This window comes from Pseudorasbora parva, chromosome 18, assembly GCF_024679245.1.
Source record: "Pseudorasbora parva isolate DD20220531a chromosome 18, ASM2467924v1, whole genome shotgun sequence".
Classification (NCBI taxonomy): Eukaryota; Metazoa; Chordata; class Actinopteri; order Cypriniformes; family Gobionidae; genus Pseudorasbora; species Pseudorasbora parva.
The window spans coordinates 27123366-27141905 of NC_090189.1; the positions used below are offsets into that span (position 1 = coordinate 27123366).

The window sequence follows — 18540 nt, forward strand, 5'->3', positions numbered from 1 at the left end:
GGAGGGACTTCATAGAACAAGGAAATCATCAGGCCGTTTTTAGGACAGAGAAAACAGCGCTGTACAGTAAATTGTGTGAAAAATACTGTTTTTTTACACGCAAAACTTGAACTCATGTTATATTGCACACTGTAAACATAATCAAAGCTTCGAAAACACGCGAAGAACGGGACCTTTAAAATGTAATTCATTCCGGTGCTGGCAACACATGACATGTTCATGTCCTCGGATTTGGACTGATACGTTTCTCTTGCTCAAAATAAATCTGTAGTGGTCGCATTGTAGCGCTCAGGAAATTCTGAGTCATGAATGCTTTTTACAAGTCAGAAAAGTACAAAGCCTTCTTAGAAGAGTATGAAGACGTTACAGTGGAACAAATCACTAACGATGCAAATAGTTTTGGAATGAAACACTCATCAAGCATCTAAATACATTATGGGTGTGTGGTATCTGGGTGTTAACAAACACAACAAAGAGGTAAGATAACAAACTCACTTTCAATTAAGAGAACTGGTTTAGGGAGATATAAAGGCAGATAAGAAGAAAAGATGATGTGGGCTAGACTTACCAGAGTTGTACTGGACGGGGATCTGCTCAGTAGAAAGCTCATACTGACTGCGCACACCAATGAGCAGCGGGCTGCCCCGTCTGTTTGAAACAAGATCAGAAAAAGGTAAAAATGTACTATTGAATGCTTATGCAAAACATGCTTTGTGTGTGTAAGAAAGGACAAAGATATTTCATCTCCTTTTCCCCTCACATTAAAAGCAATACTTTCATTGTTTCTATGGCACAACAGCACACCTGCAGGACTTTGCCCTAGTTTCAATGAACAGTGGCATTGCTTTTCCAGTGGCTGAGTTAGCGTAGCCCTGCTGTAAACAAGATACCTGTGTTCACACTCTCTCTATTTCATCATATCCTTGTTTAGGTCCACCCCCCTCACCCCTGTTTGAGGAAATATTTCAGACCTGTCCTTTATATGCACCACCTATCTTGCTTGGCGCAGCCCACAGTTCCTTATGCTGACGTGCCAAATGGGATCACATTGGAGCGGTTTCTCAGTGCTTGCTTTGTTTGAACTGGTGGGGCAGATGCATTTCAGTGTTCATAGCAAGCCAAATGTTCACCATCCCATGAAGTTTATTTTGGATTCGAACTCCTCACCGGATAAAAGTTTAGCGAATGAACCATGAACAACAAAATGCTGAAACTCAGCAGCGCTCTTTTGGTATAACTTAGCTTTGGTGTCACGTGTAGTCAAATGATAACCAAATGGAGGTAAGGGCGGTATGAGAATTTGGAAGTGATCTGCTAATGTTAATACGTTGGAATGGACTCTTTGGGATGGATTCTATAATAAACAATAAACTCTGAATTAAGAATTGTTGTAGTTTGTAATTAGTCTTATTATTTATACACTATTAAAGAGCCCCTGTGGTGAAAATCAAGTTATGTCTATGTGGTGTTTTTATACTTTTAGACAAACCACTGCTGAGTATTTTCTCCTTAAAACTGCAGTGAAACAAAGATAGTCACAAAAACACGGTTTGAAATCAACGTTGTGACGTTTCTGGCGTCACAAACTACCTTGTATCGATGAGTTTTAAGGGATACAATTATTGACTACAAGGAGACTAAGTATTTATTAAAATAGCTTTTATTTTGTATATTTTCGTTATTCGTTTTAATTTTAGGTAAATGTAATTTGTTATGTGCTTTTGTCATTTTTTTTGAATATTTCGATTTAGCTTAAATGTATTTTTATTTCAGTTTTAGTTACTGTACTACTTTACTTATTTAATTCCAGTTAGCTGGTCAACGCAACATTTCTATCATTTTAGTTTTTAGTTTCACTTTATTTCAATAAAACTTTTCTATGTAATTTTTTTAGTAACCAATAATACACTGAATGTGAGTGGTGCTTGGTGCTTGCAAGAAGCATTTGTCAGAACTCTACCAAAAACCCTTTCAAGAAAAGTCTGTTCACACTGATTGTTTCTATGGCAACCATAGCTTCTAATAGACCGCAACAGTTGGGTTCCGGAAGTTAATATTCCATTCATTTTCTCCATAAGGAAGTAAATTTTGAACCACTTTGACTACTGTATCATACTAAGCTGTCAATTCATGGTATTTGCTTCTGCTAAAGCTGTCAGTCTGCATTATTTCATCAAAATTTTCAAATAACTGTATAGTATAGTATTAGTTCTACTCGTTTAGATTCCTGGTGAAAAACTACATTACCCATGGTGTTGTGCAGAAAATTACACCAATCAGAGTAAAAAAATAAAATAAAAATCTCCAAAATAGCTCTTTAGTTCCATGAATGGTGTAATCTCCCTATGCTCACAAAAAAATGAAATGTTTGTATATATGTATGTATATTTTGCAATAAACTTAAAATAAATTGGGTTTTATTCAACATTTGTAAACAATTTATATGTCTCCATCGTTTTTCATTTGTTTATGCTGTTCGAAATGCTTCATGGGATTGTAGTTCTAAATACGCTAAAGGCAGGGTAGGCGATTTGTTCTAGAAACATTTTTTTGTTACGCTGGTTGAAAGTTTCTTCACATCCTGATAGCAATCACTAAGTTAAGTGGTCCAAATATACAAGCGGTACAATGTGCTACCTGCCTTTTCATACCTCCGCTCACCCTGCTCACCCTGAAAATTACCTACCCTACCTTTAAGTACCTTTCTTGTACCTTCCTCTTTTTGTCCGATTTTCAAAAACGTATTTGCTTAAAATCAGCGTTTACAAGTTTGTAGTGATGTGATTCACCTCGTAGCTGCTTGTCTTGGTTAATGGATTGAAACTCTTTAACAAAGGCCATTTTAAAATCCCTATGGGAAAAATGGGGGAAACCAGCTGGAACCAGCTGTGCAGAAAAAGTGCACTGTTGCAGCTACAGTAATGCAATGAATGTTCTAAGTGTTTATTCGCTCTTATTTAGAAGGCAGGACTTATTCCGTCATATTCGGGTTGTTCTTTCTTCCATTAGTGAGTGCACGGTCATTGGTATATCTTAAGTCTTTGGTGCTACTGCTGTAGGTGTTTGCTAGGGTGCTACATGAAATGTGGGTCCATGAAAAATGTGGAAAAAGACATAGATGTTTTTTAGGGCTATCAACGTTAATTTTTTTTTTTTTTAGTCCACACAATAAAAGTCTATGAATCAATGCTGTTTTTGGGTGCTTTAACACTCACTTCTGGTGCACACCCAGAACCTGATGTCTGTTTGGGTGCACCTATGAACCATACTCCATAAAATGGCTGATCTGGGGTAAGGTTCATGTGAACTCCAGAGTGGTTCGCTACTGATATGATTGTAATCATAATAATATGCAGAAGTGAACTGCTATTGATGACTTATGATTAGATAAAACTGTGGGGTTTTTTTGTGTTCTCACTCACTTTCCTGACTGACGCACTGCAAGCAGAGATAATGTGTATCAGCAGAAACGATGATGCGAACAAATTATATAATGTCCCAAATTATATAATGTGAACACGATCCAGCGGGGGCAATTAAACTCGGGTACAGACCAGGCAATCGAATCAAGTGAAAACACCATTAGACCCATTGAGTCTCACTGTATAGACAAAAATATTATTATTTTTCCCTGATTGGTGTCATTTTCTGCACAGCACTATGGATAATGTAGTTTTTCCACCAGGAATTCTACTCTTAAACATGATTATTTTAAAAATAAGAAAATCATATTGGTTTGGTATCGGTATTTTAGTAATTTGCTTTCGATCAATGATGATATAAATGCCTGTTTTGGAAACATTAACTTTATAATATCATATTTAATATTTTTTTAATCATAAATCCTTATATATTAATGCTAAAAAAGTTGCCATTTAATTTAAAGCAGTGGGTCCCTCATCATATTAGGGGGTCCTTGCCATTAAAGAGTTTGAAGAGCCCTTGGCAAACACCACTCACAAATATTCCATGCAACATCCCTCCCTCAAAGGTTCCATGAATAACCTTTCCAAAAAGTCCCTTTCTTGTAGACAACAGCATTTTAGTGTCTATGCTGAAACCCACACTGATGGGTCTTGCAACATGGTCTGTCTTAAAATGTTCCCTTCACAGCAAGACAGAATTTACCAAAACCAGCAACATATTTGTCACAATCTGCGATGGGCAGATGGGAATAATTAACTTTGGTCTTGACCTCAGTCGACTCAAAATTATATATACAGGGTCAGAGTACCAACCAGGCATGGTGAAATAACCCTTAATAAACACCTTTGTTATATCCCTGACTCCTGGACCGACAGCTTTTTAAAGGATCCTAGTTCCTTGTCTTTTAATGTGCAAGTGAACATCGTAAATCTTTTTTGACGACGGCGAATTGTAACCTTCTGGCCCCTGTTCACTGGCACGAAGGGAAATAATGGGAAGGAGTTCATCTCAGAAGATGGAAAGAGCAAGAAAGGAATGAGGAAACCTGAGTGTGTTACAGTTCAGAGAAACCATAGCTCTTGCTGACCTGGTGGCAACGGCCTCTCCTGGGAAATGAAAGCTTTTGAAAACCAGAGCAAATGCCCCTTCCTAAGGGAAGACAGAGAAAAAACAGCAAATGAGACAAATGGTCATTGGTAAGGCACAGGAACAGCTACGATACAGATCTAAATCGTCATTCTGTTGAAAGGTAGGGGCTCGTGTTTCTTGGCCAGCCCATCTCTGTAGCGCAGCTGAGGATCAGGCCTGGAGCGGAGGCCCAGTGAGGTGGAGGGGCACCGGGGAGCTGAGAGGAACAGAGCCCCACAGTGACGGTTGAACTAAGGGGAATAGGGGCCCTCTCTGTGTGCTGAGGGAACTTATATTTGCCCCTACCTCCTCAATGAGCCTCTCCTGACTTGCTGCCCAAAGGAAAGCACATACACTCCAGTCCACTCATATGTAACACAGACACACTGATACACAACTCACTTTGTAGACATTTTATGTCTACGTGCTTCAACACATGCAGCCTTTACTAAATAGCTTTATACACACAGTTTGTCTGTCTGTCTATCTACACTACGATTTTTAATGTTTTTGGAAGAAGTCTCAACTTGTCTTGAATGTGCATTTATTTAAAGTAAAAATAATAATATTGTAATATATAATTTCACAAAATACTTTTTCATACTATTAAGATTTAAACCATTTTTACATTGTGTCAATTACAATTACATGTTCATGTCAATTAAACACATTGGTACTACAGCAAACATATTATTTTTTAATTAAAATAAGAAATAATTAGAATTAAGACAGTGAAAAAATGCAGTGTAAATATATTTCATATATATGAAACAATTTAAATCATATAGAAATATTTTAAGTTACAATCATGAAAATTTGGGGGAAAATGGCATTAACTGTCATGAATATAAAAAATAAAAAAAAACACTGTCTCTTGTCTGGCCAATTCTAAATATTTCTCTTTGAATATTGATAATTTTCCAGTGTCTGTTTCTAAACAGATTAAAAGTTTGGGTGTCATCTTTGACAGTACTTTATAAACAGTGCAATTCCCTCTATATTTCCTCATACATAATTATAATCGTCCGGCTCTCTAAGTAAATAGCGAAGCGATTCTTGTTCATGCTTTAGTTACTTCCCGTATTGATAACTGTAATGCTCTTTTTATTTTAAACCCTTTTCTACAAACACCAGCTAGTACAGAATTCATCTGCTCAAATTATTTGAAGAACTCCTCTAACTCAACACATTACTCGCATATCACACTTGGATTGGCTCAATTCTAAAAACCTTCTTCTTACTTACAAGGCACTTAGTAATCTTGCGCCTTCATACTTATCTGACTTCATACCTACACTCCAAAACAATGCTGTGTTCTGGGATAAATGCGCACGTTGTATGCAATGTTCGCTCTGGCAGACGCAAAATGAGGGGAAAAATCAATTTGATCTGTGAAAGTTTACAGATTTCATAGAGAGAATGATGTCGCGTGTTTCATGTTAGCGGTCCAAATAGCTCAATATGAGAGGCAAAGTAAAATGCAAAGATGTTAAATACAACCTCATCACGTTTTAAAGAAGAGTGGCTTGATTGAGTGGTAGAGATAACGGATGATGGGCACAGACAGCACAGTAAGAAAAGAGACATTTACTGCTACAACACCACAAGTGTAGCTTTCAAACTCAAAACACATCAGCAACACCTCAGCTCAGAATAAATCGATGTGTGTGTGGTTTAGGTTTCAGAGATGTTTAGTTAACTGTAAAAGAGTTCATTTGTTCCCTTAAACATAATTAGCTATTAGATCTATTTAATTACTTCCATTTATTATTATTATTAATATTTTTATTATTATTTACAAATGAAAGTATTTAAACTGATATAATAGCCTATTATAGTTTAAATAATTAAATAATATAATTATATTATATAATAGGCTGTATTATATGGTTAGCCTAATAAATAATTGATTTCACAAAACGATTGTTTAGGGATCATTGCCATTAAAAAGTAAAATAAAATAAATAGCTGATACAGAATATCTGATATAGAAAATAGTGGAAATGTTAAATAGTTTTTATTGGTAAAGAACGTGTACAGTATAGTGCATTGTAAAAAACAAAAACAAACAAAAAACATAAAATGTGCTTAATTTGACTTCTGAATTAACTGTTCTGAATTAAGTTACATCAAGGGTTAAATAAAATAGTAATGGCACATTAAAGTTAACAGTTATAACTGCATGATGAAGCCACATATTGTGCGTGTTTACATATGCTGTGCAGGTCTGGTAAAAAGAATGCTTTTTCTCAGGTGACCAAAATGTCCACCCAATAGAGAAAAGCTTTGCTCAGCGAGAAAAAAAATGAGAGGGAACATTGGTTGTATGCGTGTAGCCTACATATGATGGTGTTTTGGTCAGTTGATAACTCGTGAACAGGTGAGAAATTAGCACCCACCACCAGCCAATGGCGGGCACTTTTTCAAAGTGGCGGTTGACTTTGCCTTATGTACCAGCCACAATGGCGGGTGGATTGTAAAACATATTTTTATTGGTTACTACTTAAAACATTCATAGTAACGGATTGGACAGCTTTTGTCAAAGAATGCCATTGATAGTAATAATAATGCACTTTTGTTGAGCAACTCATTTCATTGATTTTCAGCAGCTAATATTTAAACAGCCCAACTATGAATCTAAAAAGGCTTTGGTTTCTATAATGCACCATGATTTTTTGAAAAACAATTAAGGTTTTAAGCACTTGTTTATATTTGCGTTGTTGGTCGCTGTAGCGCCCCCTATTGGCCAATCGGGCTCATACTTTGTGAGGTTCTCCCCAAATTGAGACCTACCATCTGGCCAGGTTTGAAGTCTCTAGGCCTTATGGTTTGTTCTGTATGATCAGTTTTACGGTGGAATAATAATACTACTAATAAAAATCCTAACAATTACAATAGGGTTTCAGCCATTCGTGCTTGAACACCTAATAACAAATCTTAAAGGAAGTGTATGTAAGATTGTGGCCAAAACTGGTACTGCAATCACTTTCAAATGACTGTAGAGCGGTGTATCAGTTATTTCCTGCTATTGATTTAGCTTTTTTTCCCTTCTTCATTCAGGAATATTTGTTGTAAATGTCTTTGTAAAGTTAAATGCACAAAACATCCAAGTCTGTTTTCAATTAGTCTCCGATTAAGATTTGTTTCTTTTTTCTCATCCCTGAGGAGGTTGCTTAAAAACTTGCAGCTGTCCCCTTAAACAACACCTCAATGTTATCATCTTTTTATCTCTCAGCCTTCCATCGCTAACATGGCTGCCAAAGCTTAGAGCGCAATCAAAATTTTGTGTAATCAATTTACAGAAGATGCCATAAAACAAACAGCATACTATAGAGATGGTAAAAACGGGGAATGTCACAGTCGTTATGCTGATAGCAAGGTGGGGTGTTTTATAAACCAATGATAAAGAGTAGACTTCTGTCAAGAATATCTCAAAGGGCACCTCCCTCGCTCATACGTCACTGAACAATGTTTGGATAGAGCTGAACTTCCCAGCAGAAAATATTATGGCTATGAGAGTCGTCCAAAGGTAATGACAATGACTCATAAAACAAGGTCCACATTTGAAAATCTCGGTAATATCAGTCACCTGGAGACGAGGAAGAGCTGTTCGAGTATGTACTGATAAATGTTACTAGAGGTAATTTACAACTGACAGTGAAGAAGACCAAACTCTGACTGAATTTGCTTAAGATGAAGATGTTTACAAAAAAATGTACATTAAAACACAATTAGCTAGTCCTCATTTTTGCCTTACTTGATTAACAAGTAAGAATTTGACTACAAATATCACGGTGAAACAGAGAAGAACTTCTGAACTTCTTTTACTTGTTTTTAAGAGGGCTGAAAATGAGCAAGAGCTGGCCTTTAACTTTCACAATCCGAGCAAGGGGTTCCCAGAGGCTTGAGTAAGACCACCCCAAACACACACTCACACACACACACGTACACGTACACACTCATGATGCTTACCAGCTGCTGAATGACGCGCTCCACTAGGGTGGAGAAGGACACATAATCGTTCTCGCGGTTGTCATAGAGATACTTGATCAACTTAGGGATGACCTCTGTGTCTGTGTCCGACTCAAACTCGTAGCCTTTGGAAACCTATCAATGGGTTGGGATGGAAAAGCCATGGTTACAGGCACAAGCAGCGGCAAAACAAAACATGTTTTTTTTTTTGTTATTGTGGAACAGAGCAGAATGAAGGAATCAGAGATAAATGAATGAGAAAGACAGAGAAAGAGTGAAATACTAACTTACATTGGTTTTGAATGGTTTCTCATTGCTTATAAATGTTGTTTTGTGGGACATAACCTACTAGATGTGATTGTACTAACAATAAATACTAAAATGATAAAGACATAATCTGTGATACAGAACCCTTTGAAAATAAAATAAAATAAAAGACAATTATGTCATGAACAATTACTTTCTACACAATGTCTTAAAGGGATAGTTCTCCCAAAAAATGAAAATTTGATGTTTGTCTGCCTACCCCCAGGGCATCCAAGATGTAGGTGACTTTGTTTCTTCACTAGAACACAAATGAAGATTTTGAACTCCAACCGTTGCTAGTATAATGCATGCCAATGGGCTTGGACGGTTGGAGTAAAAAAAATTAATTTGTGGTCTACTGAAGAAACAAACACACCTACATCCTGGATGCCCTGGGAGTAAGCAGATAAACATCACATTTTATTTTTAGGTGAACTATCACTCTAATAAAAATCTTGAATTGAGGTCCACGCCTAACATTTAATTATCATGCTATTAAGACCGGGTGCTTTCGTTTTCTTTTCTTGTCTTGATCGTATAAATCATTCTTAAGGTATGATTAAAAACATCTTTCCGTAAACGCAATCCAATCATCCCCTATAATCTGCGCAATTGTCATGAGGGTGAAAGATTTCCTCATATCATTTCTTTTAAGTTCGTCACACGGGTTCATAAGAAAGAGACTTCTGTGTGAGCGGAACAATAAAAACAATAAAGGAAATTTTAATAAATTTCAAAGAAAAGTGACTGCACCTTTAAATTCTTAACAAATAATACAATTTCCTGGTCTTAATTTGAACATTTCATCTGTACAAAAAAAAAAAAAAAAATCTAATTTTTTCATTAAAATGTATTTTAATTTCCTTAAAGGGACACTTCACCGCCTTTTCATATTAAACTATGCTATTCCTTTAACTAAAACTCTCTTAATCTCTGATGTGCGGTGACGATCTGATAGCATTTAGCTTAGCTCCCTACACTGAGCCGAAGTACTCTCAGAAGTGCTAATCCGCCATACATTATAGTTCTCCTTTTTAATCCGATTAGAGAAGTGCCACGTTTTATTTTGTCACCATACTTGATCGTTCAACTATTCGTGTAACTGTATTTAAATGGGGAAACCGTGGAGGTGTTTGGTACTTAACTTGATCTCTGTTTGGTTCCATAGTGAATGAACTGGGCTTAGTGGGCTAAACTAAATCAGAGTCAGAGAGATTAAGTGCACGCACTGAGACAAGAGAGGTATGCATCAACTCGTTTTAGTTAAAGGAATAACATAGTTTAATATGAAAAAGCGGTGAAGTATCCCTTTAACCACGGATGCCAATTAGGCTGGGTGGGATACTAGATCATTTGGCATTGTTTCAGCAAACTGGTTCTATTCTTTTCTGGTATGTAGCACCTTCTTTTTACATTCAAAATAATTTTCCTGCCCAGCATTTCTTTCTCATTATGGATGTTAAATGAATGGCACAGCAATGGCTCCGGTAAAGAAGTCTTTAAAAAATACTGCTCACCAGGTACTTTTTCAACTCCTTGTAATTTGTGATGATGCCGTTGTGGATGACAACAAACTCTGGAGAGAAACGTAAAGAGAAGAATAAATAAATACATTAAAAAAGCAAATGATACAGGGGTGTCCAATACTGTTTCAAGAGTGCTACCTTCCAACCTGATAATCCTGAAAACCTCGATCAGCTGGTTTAAATGTAACACAAAAGTGTCTGAATCTGAAATCATCCTCTATTCCCTGCGTCAGTCAACTAATACAGTTCACTTAAAGGAGTGAATGAAAATGAGAGAGCGAATTCGAACAGATGTTGTGTACATCGGCTGTACACTTGTTATTGCTGGGCAATGTGGGATTAAATGAGTGCACTCCATTACGTCCACTACGGTTTCAGACACCACTAAAAAGGGCAGTCCCCTAAAATAATGCTTTATTTCAGGGTATAGGGGGCGATTGTAGTGTATTTGGAGCAAAACTCTTGCTGGAAGGCCCTCCACTTAAATAAACATAAATGGCAAAATACAAAGGCATCTGAGATAAAGCATGCTATGCATATTTATAAACTTACTAATGTAACAGGAGCAAGTAAGGCCACATTCCTCTTCATGCCCTCCTTACGTAAAGTTGCTGTCTGTCAGATCCAACAACCAGTATAGTTGTAACACACACTCATTCATCCATCCATCCATCCATTCAAGTCATTAATGAATGTAAGCCTACATGCTTCCAATTTATATATATTTCTTTTTTTCTTTTTTTCAGATAATAAGATTAGAGATGCACTTTGTAACTTTTCCGTCAGCTAGAGGACGCCTATTTAAAGTATATTTGTATTTTGTGTCTGTTAAGAGGCACAAAGACACCCTTTACGTTTATGCCCCCATAGCTGCCGTTTTAGCTGAGTGGGGGCTCTGGACATTAACTGTAATAACTCTGTGTTGCAAGCACCAATCCGGTTCATTTTTTTTTTCTATAGACTGTACTCACAAAGATATAACAATCAAGATAAACTTAAAAATTCCCCAGAGTTGTCCTTTAACTGAACAAAGTATATAACACTAGCCTAGGGGGATATTTTACTGGAAAAAAATGTTACGCAGTGCACCTTTAATTTTTATTGGTTTGGCTTTTTTTGAAAGTATAGTAGAGAATGGACATGGGAGAGAGAAAGGCTCTAGTTTTGACTCAAAATATTAATACAAAATAGTTACAAATATTATTAAATCAGTACATGCATTCATGAAAATCTTCTTAAGAAACAAGTTTTAAAAAAATCCCCCTGTGGTTAATAATTGTACCCCTTAAAACTCATCTTTGATCAACAAAATTACATTAAAATAATAATACTAATAATAATCATGTGGGGAAAAAAATTCTTCATGCTTTAAGATAGTTTTAATGTACCTCTACACCCTTGCTTTAAGAAGTTATTTACAAAGATTTTTTAAGAACATTCTTTTCAGGAATCTGAATACTTTAACTTAAATTTGATCTTAAGAGCAATCTTAAGAAAAAAAACTAAGAACATTGTGCAAAATATATATAATGCAAAATATTATCTGTATTTTTAAGTTAGAAAATAAAAAGAAATTGGCCATTAAGAAGAATTTTATTGCAGCCGAAGCTACTTCTCTCTGTTTATGTCTATGGCAAGTCAGGCAAGGACCGTGCACCTCCGAAACGGTACCTACCAGTCTGGCCTGAAATAGTCCCAATATAAACAATTATTATAAGTGTACCATAATGATTCAGGGTAAGACAAAAACACGGTTTGGAAAATGGATTTATGTTGTACATTCTCATTATAAAAAATTTCATGAATCTTGAACACAAAAAAAAGTTACGGACAGCAGCTTTAAGAATTTAATATGTTTTTAAAATTTTAAAATAAAAGTTATAACTATATGATCATCTGCACTGCTTTGTACTGATGCTCTTCGTCCATCAAGCCTAATATGCTCTTTGGATCATTCTCAAATCAAACTGAATAACATGCTAACATTTTTTATTTGAAAGAGAAGAAGAAACATCACTAAATATTTGTGAGTGTCATTTATATTACAGGAGAAAGCTGATCCAGAATCAGTAGCACAGCAAACATTGTGGCGAGAGGAACCTCCTGCTGTCTCTTTCTACCCCCTACTTAGGTGTTTATTTTCTGAGGTGAACTTTCACATCTGAACCATCATTCAGAGCACTACAGCATTCACTAGCCTTTAATTTACAAACAAAACATAATGGCTTTAAAGCCTGGTTTACCTGCCAAGCCCTGTCTATTCTGGATAAAGAGCCCATAACCTGACAGCAACCACAGCTGGTTTACTAATGACCGGATATAAACCAGATGACACATTTGATGAACTTAATAATATTATAGGCTAATATTTAAACAGCCCAACTATGAATCTTAATAGCCTATGGTTTTTTTAACCCTCTGTCCCTCTGTTTGTACCTCACAAACATTTGTGTTGTCTCCCATCGCGCTCGATGTCTTACCATTGTTCTTGTCGGATCGATGAGGATGGCTGTTGAGAGAACTGGGCTCTCCATGCGTGGCCCAGCGAGTGTGTGCAATGCCAAAGTGTGTGTCCAGTTCTGCCTCAAGATCGATGGAGTTGTTCTCTGATGATACAAAACAGATTTTTTTTTTTATTAATCATTATAGAAGCACTTTAAAGACAAAAGATAAGAAGGTTGAGAATAAAGTGGTTTAACGTACTGTGGATCTCTTCATCAAGAGCATTCACCTTCCCGGTCTTCTTATAGAGGCTGATATTAGCTGCGTGATCTTTTCCTGGGCCATCTACTGCAACACCTGACAAATAAAACAAAAAAATGAAAACATAATTTATCGTCACAATCTTTCTGTCTTTGTTGTAAAGTCTTTATAAAACAGAACGAGTGCAGAAGAAGAAAGAAGGGCCTGAGCATGCAAAAAAAAAAAAAAAAAAAAAAAAAGATGAACTGCACAATAATGCCCTTCACACATATATCAACTGACTGCTTCAGCTAAAACAACTGACACTCCAGGCCCTCCGTGCTGCCAAAATACAAGAAACAAGGCTACTGTTCAGGTCTTGTGCTGTATCTGTTACCTGCGCAACATGCTGACATTACCTTTACAGAGGCGGGAGTGACAGTCTTACCTGCAGAGTCATAACCCCTGTACTCCAGCCTTTGAAGTCCCTTTATAAGGGTCTGAATGATATCACCCCTCGTCCGTGGCACTCTGTAATTCAGGTAGGCGAAAATTCCTGCCAGATACAAGGTAACAAGGCTTAGAGAGAGCAACAACACTAGTGGCGAATGGAAAAAAAGTTCACATCAATTCCAATTAAAACAATAAGATGATATTAAAGGGATAGTTCAACCAAAGATCATTTCTTACCTAAATTGACTTCAATAGTATTACTTTCTACTATAGAAGTCAATGGGTGCCGTCAACTGTCTGGTTACCAACATTCTTTAAAATATCTTATTTTGTGTTCAAGTTCAAGTTTGGAACGACACATGGGTGAGTAAATGATGACAACATTTTCATTTCTGGGTGAACTATCCCTTTAATAGAGTGAAGGATTCAGAAAAGATGCTTGTTGGCAGATGGAAAAAGACAGACAGACTAGATAGATAGATAGATAGATAGATAGATAGATAGATAGATAGATAGATAGATAGATAGATAGATAGATAGATAGATAGATAGATAGATAGATAGATAGATAGATAGATAGAGACACAGACTGACAAAGATTTAACATATATTAACTTTAAATATCAAACAACAAACTGTTAAATTATAAATACTTCACATTTGATTTAGTAGCCTATGTTGATGTCAGCACATCAAAATAACTACTGGTATTATAAAGCACGACAAAAAATATTAAACATAATGATTTAAAATGTACTTTAGTAAAGACAAAGTTTTAATTTGACAATATTTCAACGTGCATCAAAGTGAAAGTGTACTTCACTTTAAGTTGATATTCAATTAGATTATCAACTGAAAGTGTACTTCACTTTAAGTTGATATTCAATTAGATTATCTGCGAGTACAGTATATATACACACATACTTATGTTTACTAATGTTAGACAAAGCGATAAAGTTAATTTAGCACATTTGGGATCAGCCACGTCGAGCTGAAAGTTGTGGACCCACATTGTACATGATCATGTGTCTAAAAACGCAGTTTGTGCTCCCTAGACAGAGACAGGATTCTCCTGCGTCACTCGCAAACCGAAACACCAGGCAACATATCGTTCGCTAGCTCAGGTGATGTCCACAAATGCTACCTAGTTAGGCAGTTGGCTAGGTTTTGAGTCAACACCGCTGTCGCACTGCAAACCGGATCTGTCACTTCAACTGTCACAATTCGGATGAATGATAACCAGCAGACCAACCCAATATTTACACTTAAAGGATGACGCTGCCATTCGACTGACTATTCGCGTTCACGCACTGGGACACATCTTTTAATAGAGACAATTGCAGTATGAGAAGACATTTTTCATATAAGTTACACCTTTTTTATTCCAGTAACGTTACAGTAATTATGATAAGAAACTTGAACTTACCGCACATCGTTCAAGTGTATGCTTCCAAGCTGAAGGTAGCCTGAAGAGTCTGGTGGTAAAGCGGAGCAGAGCGAGTGGCAAATCGCAATATGATCCAAAGATCTCGGGAAGAAATTACTAACAGCCGACTGGAGTGGACTTACAACTTATAACCTGCTCCACCTCTGGGTTACCAAGGCAACGATCCGCCCCGCCCACCGCTGGCGGACTCAAAGGACTAGTTTATTGCTTGATGCTAGAATAGTAAAGATTCCTGTTTTTGATTTTGTTTTTGTTTGTAAACCTATTTTTCATACGCTCAACATAAACTTTGTGATGTGCCACGCTGTGCTGTCCTTTGTGCTCTGCTGTGATCATTTGTTTATCCAAATTATTTAAAATGGAGGAACGAAGCAAATATTTAAAGGGGTAATGAACAGCATTTTTAATAATGTTCTATGTGGCCTACGTATAATATTATCAATACTTTTACATCACAAACAATCTAATTTAGAAGTTTTTGACCCACTCTTTCGAACACTGCGTTTTGATGGGCGTGTCGCATTCAAGACTTCGACACAAATTCCCACTGTTATGATTAGGAAAATGTTTTGCATATTAAAATTCTTTTCAATTTCCTGCTATTACGTGTACAATTGTTTTGAGGGCTTAAACACTTCCTTGATAATTAAAACATTTGCCAACTATGTGAACCATTTTTTCATATTAAATATGTTTTATTTTATTTTTTTATACGTCTTGGTTGTGGCAAATGAAATTAGCCTAATGAAACTACCACAGTTAAAGAATGGTTTATTTAAGATATGGCTGCTTAAACAATTATATTCTTGCACTTGCAATCAGTGGTGATCATTTATTAGATAAAAAAAAATAAAAAAATTCAACAACTTCCTTATTATAAATGCTCTCTCTTTAACTCCAAGAAACCTCCTAAAAGCACAATCTAAATGGAGTACTATGTCTTATCCGAACTGTGATTTGAATAACTTATGACTTTTCCTCGCAAAATTGAAGATCTCCACTTCAAAATTGTTCATAGCCTATGTATCTTCTGTAGGCCTATGTTCCTTTTGTAATATTGAAGAAGAATCAATTATTCATCTGTAGGCTAGTATTAGTGCCCATTCGCTAAAACTTATTGGTCAGAAGTTGCCATGTTATTTTTCTGCTGATGTAACACATTTGTACAGATTACAGAATCTATACTTTTTTTTGTCCCATTTTCATTCTAAGGATGTTAATTTTGATTATACTGTAGTATTACTTGGTCTTCAGCACAAGTTTCATATTCACAAAGCCAGAAACATTCACTGTAATAAGAATTTTAGAACGTTCTCCTCTGATATAAAGTCCCTTTTTACTTTTAAAATATTAAATGTTTTATTTGTAAAAGGAATGATAAATTAATGCACACAGTTCATCTTTTCAACAAAGTGAAAACATGCATTATCATTTGCAGTGTCTTTTATTAAAATCAAACTTGTGATGTCTTTTTACTGATGACAAAACAGAAGATGTCACTGAAGCTGTTATTCAGGATTACAGCGAAAGGCTTAGGCCTAGATTTAAAAGCGTTTCCTGGCTTTCGAGATGGGCACTCAGCAGCAGACCGTACAGTAGGCCTACAGATAGCTGAAGTGCTCCTAGAAATATTGAAGTCTGATTCGCTTAACAACATTGCCGAGCAAAAGCTTCAGTGTAAAATAAAGTGTCATAGCATCAGCTAGCTGTTTTCACCGAGTTTACGCGAGTATTTCCAGAGGCGTTCTCTACGTCCTCTCTTCCGTATCCGAAAATCCAAACATAAACCATGAATGCCGAAGCAAAGGAAAGAACGACAAATCGCAAATATTCAGTTTGAATGCGGAGCTAGAGTATAAATACTTGGTACAGATCAAACAATTTTTAAAAGAAAAAGCAATAGTGACACATGTTAAAAACACTGTGTTAACCCCTAACAGTTTTGGTTAACAACTGTTACTGCAGATACAACTTCGTTAAAAATAACAATCATCCTTGCTTTCTTAATTTTAGGATTACAAGGACGGCAATGCAAAGACTGTGTTTTGCCACCACTCGGCACTTCAAAAGGTCTTGTATTCCTCAGAGGAATCTATCATTTTATTGATGGAGTTTATGTATTATGTGTAGTACTATGTGTGACTCGGTGGGCGTGGCTAAAGAAGCATGTAGAAGTTGATTGGTCTTGTCACACTATGACGTAATGTGACAAAATCCAAACAAAGATGGTTTTAAGCCGGGTGCACACTGTGCGATTTTGGCCACGATTTGGCCGTCTGGGACAAATTAAGCAAATCCTAAAAGATTCCTCAGATCCTAGGCTAAAATCTGACGTCTTTGGTCGTTAGTTTGACATGTTCACCGGCAGCCGATTAATGAGCGCTGCGATCAAATTTTACCTCAGACGAAATTCTGGCAGTGTCAGAAGATTTGGCACAGAATCCTGCAGTGTGACTTCTCCTACGACGACAGTCAAATATCTCCGTTTTTCAAGACAAACTATGACCAAAACGAGAGCTAGAGATTTCTTTGTAGCCAGCATTTCAGCCCCGTGTGTAATGCAGCTCACTGTCACTGAACGCGTCATTCATTGATGATATAAAACTCCGGGTGAGTTTTCTTGCGCGCGTCCGTTTTTAGCGCACCTTCACTATCGTGCAGTCTGACATTAATGTCAACTGAGATCTTACAGTGTGACATGGCGATCATGTTCGTACAGTCTGACAAGGGACATTCGCAAAGGATTTTGAAAAATCGCACAGTGTGCAGGACCCTTTAGCTGTTTTGGGGCAAACAAGGAACTTTTGAGTTCTGAAACACACTTTTTTTTCATAGAACAATGACCTCTTCTATGTCAAAAGATCAAGGAGAATTTTATTTCTCAATTCAAAAATGGTATACAACAACTTTATAACTGGCATCCCAGCTAACAAGTTTAGGTTATAAGAACGTTTCCCTAACGTTCCCATTAAGTTATACAAATGTTTTCTGAATGTTCAGATTTTTCTTCTGATTGTAAAAAATATATATATATATTTTAACAAAAATAGCATTTAAGTGTCATTAAGTTGTCACTGGATATACAATTTTTGTATCTGAAGTTTAAGAAAAGCTGTATGACTAATTTGTAATGACTAATACTTTTTTTAACGTAGTAACATTTTTTAAAACATACTAACAATGTAAGAATAACGTTTTAAAGCTAACGTTTTTAGAACGTTAATCAGTAACAGTTTAAAACAGTTAATCAGTAAAAGTTACTTCAATAACGTTTTTTGATAACTTTGAGAGAACTTTCAGAGAACGTTAGTCAATGTTCTGAGAACGTTTCCTGTTAGCTCGGACAATGGTTTTCGACACTACTGTAACTTACTGTATATATCTAATAAATGAATAAATGATTGAAAAATAGATAGAACACAGAGACCAGTAGCCTATGCATATTCACCCACTCCATAAGTAAATGAGGACTAACCACATGCTTCTAGTCTAAGTTTGATTACAATCAAACTTACTCACCCTTGTGTCTTTCCAAACCTGTATGACTTTCTTCCTTCAGTGGAAAATAAAAGGGACATTGTCATGCAGAAAATGAGCCTT

General features: G+C 36.2%; 1 protein-coding gene across 1 annotated transcript in view; it reads right to left on the reverse strand.

The window, feature by feature from the left end:
• Positions 1-15470, reverse strand: part of gfpt2 (glutamine-fructose-6-phosphate transaminase 2) — a 32675-nt gene extending 17205 nt beyond the window's left edge. Inside the window, exons 1-8 of the mRNA XM_067423822.1 lie at positions 14920-15470; positions 13489-13596; positions 13062-13157; positions 12839-12964; positions 10350-10408; positions 8527-8661; positions 4514-4575; positions 569-648 (exon numbers count right to left, since the gene is read on the reverse strand). Of these exons, the coding sequence (XP_067279923.1) occupies positions 569-648; positions 4514-4575; positions 8527-8661; positions 10350-10408; positions 12839-12964; positions 13062-13157; positions 13489-13596; positions 14920-14926 (673 nt within the window). The 5' untranslated portion in view covers positions 14927-15470. The remainder of the gene's footprint in view (positions 1-568; positions 649-4513; positions 4576-8526; positions 8662-10349; positions 10409-12838; positions 12965-13061; positions 13158-13488; positions 13597-14919) is intronic.
• Between the last annotated feature and the right edge of the window lie 3070 nt (positions 15471-18540).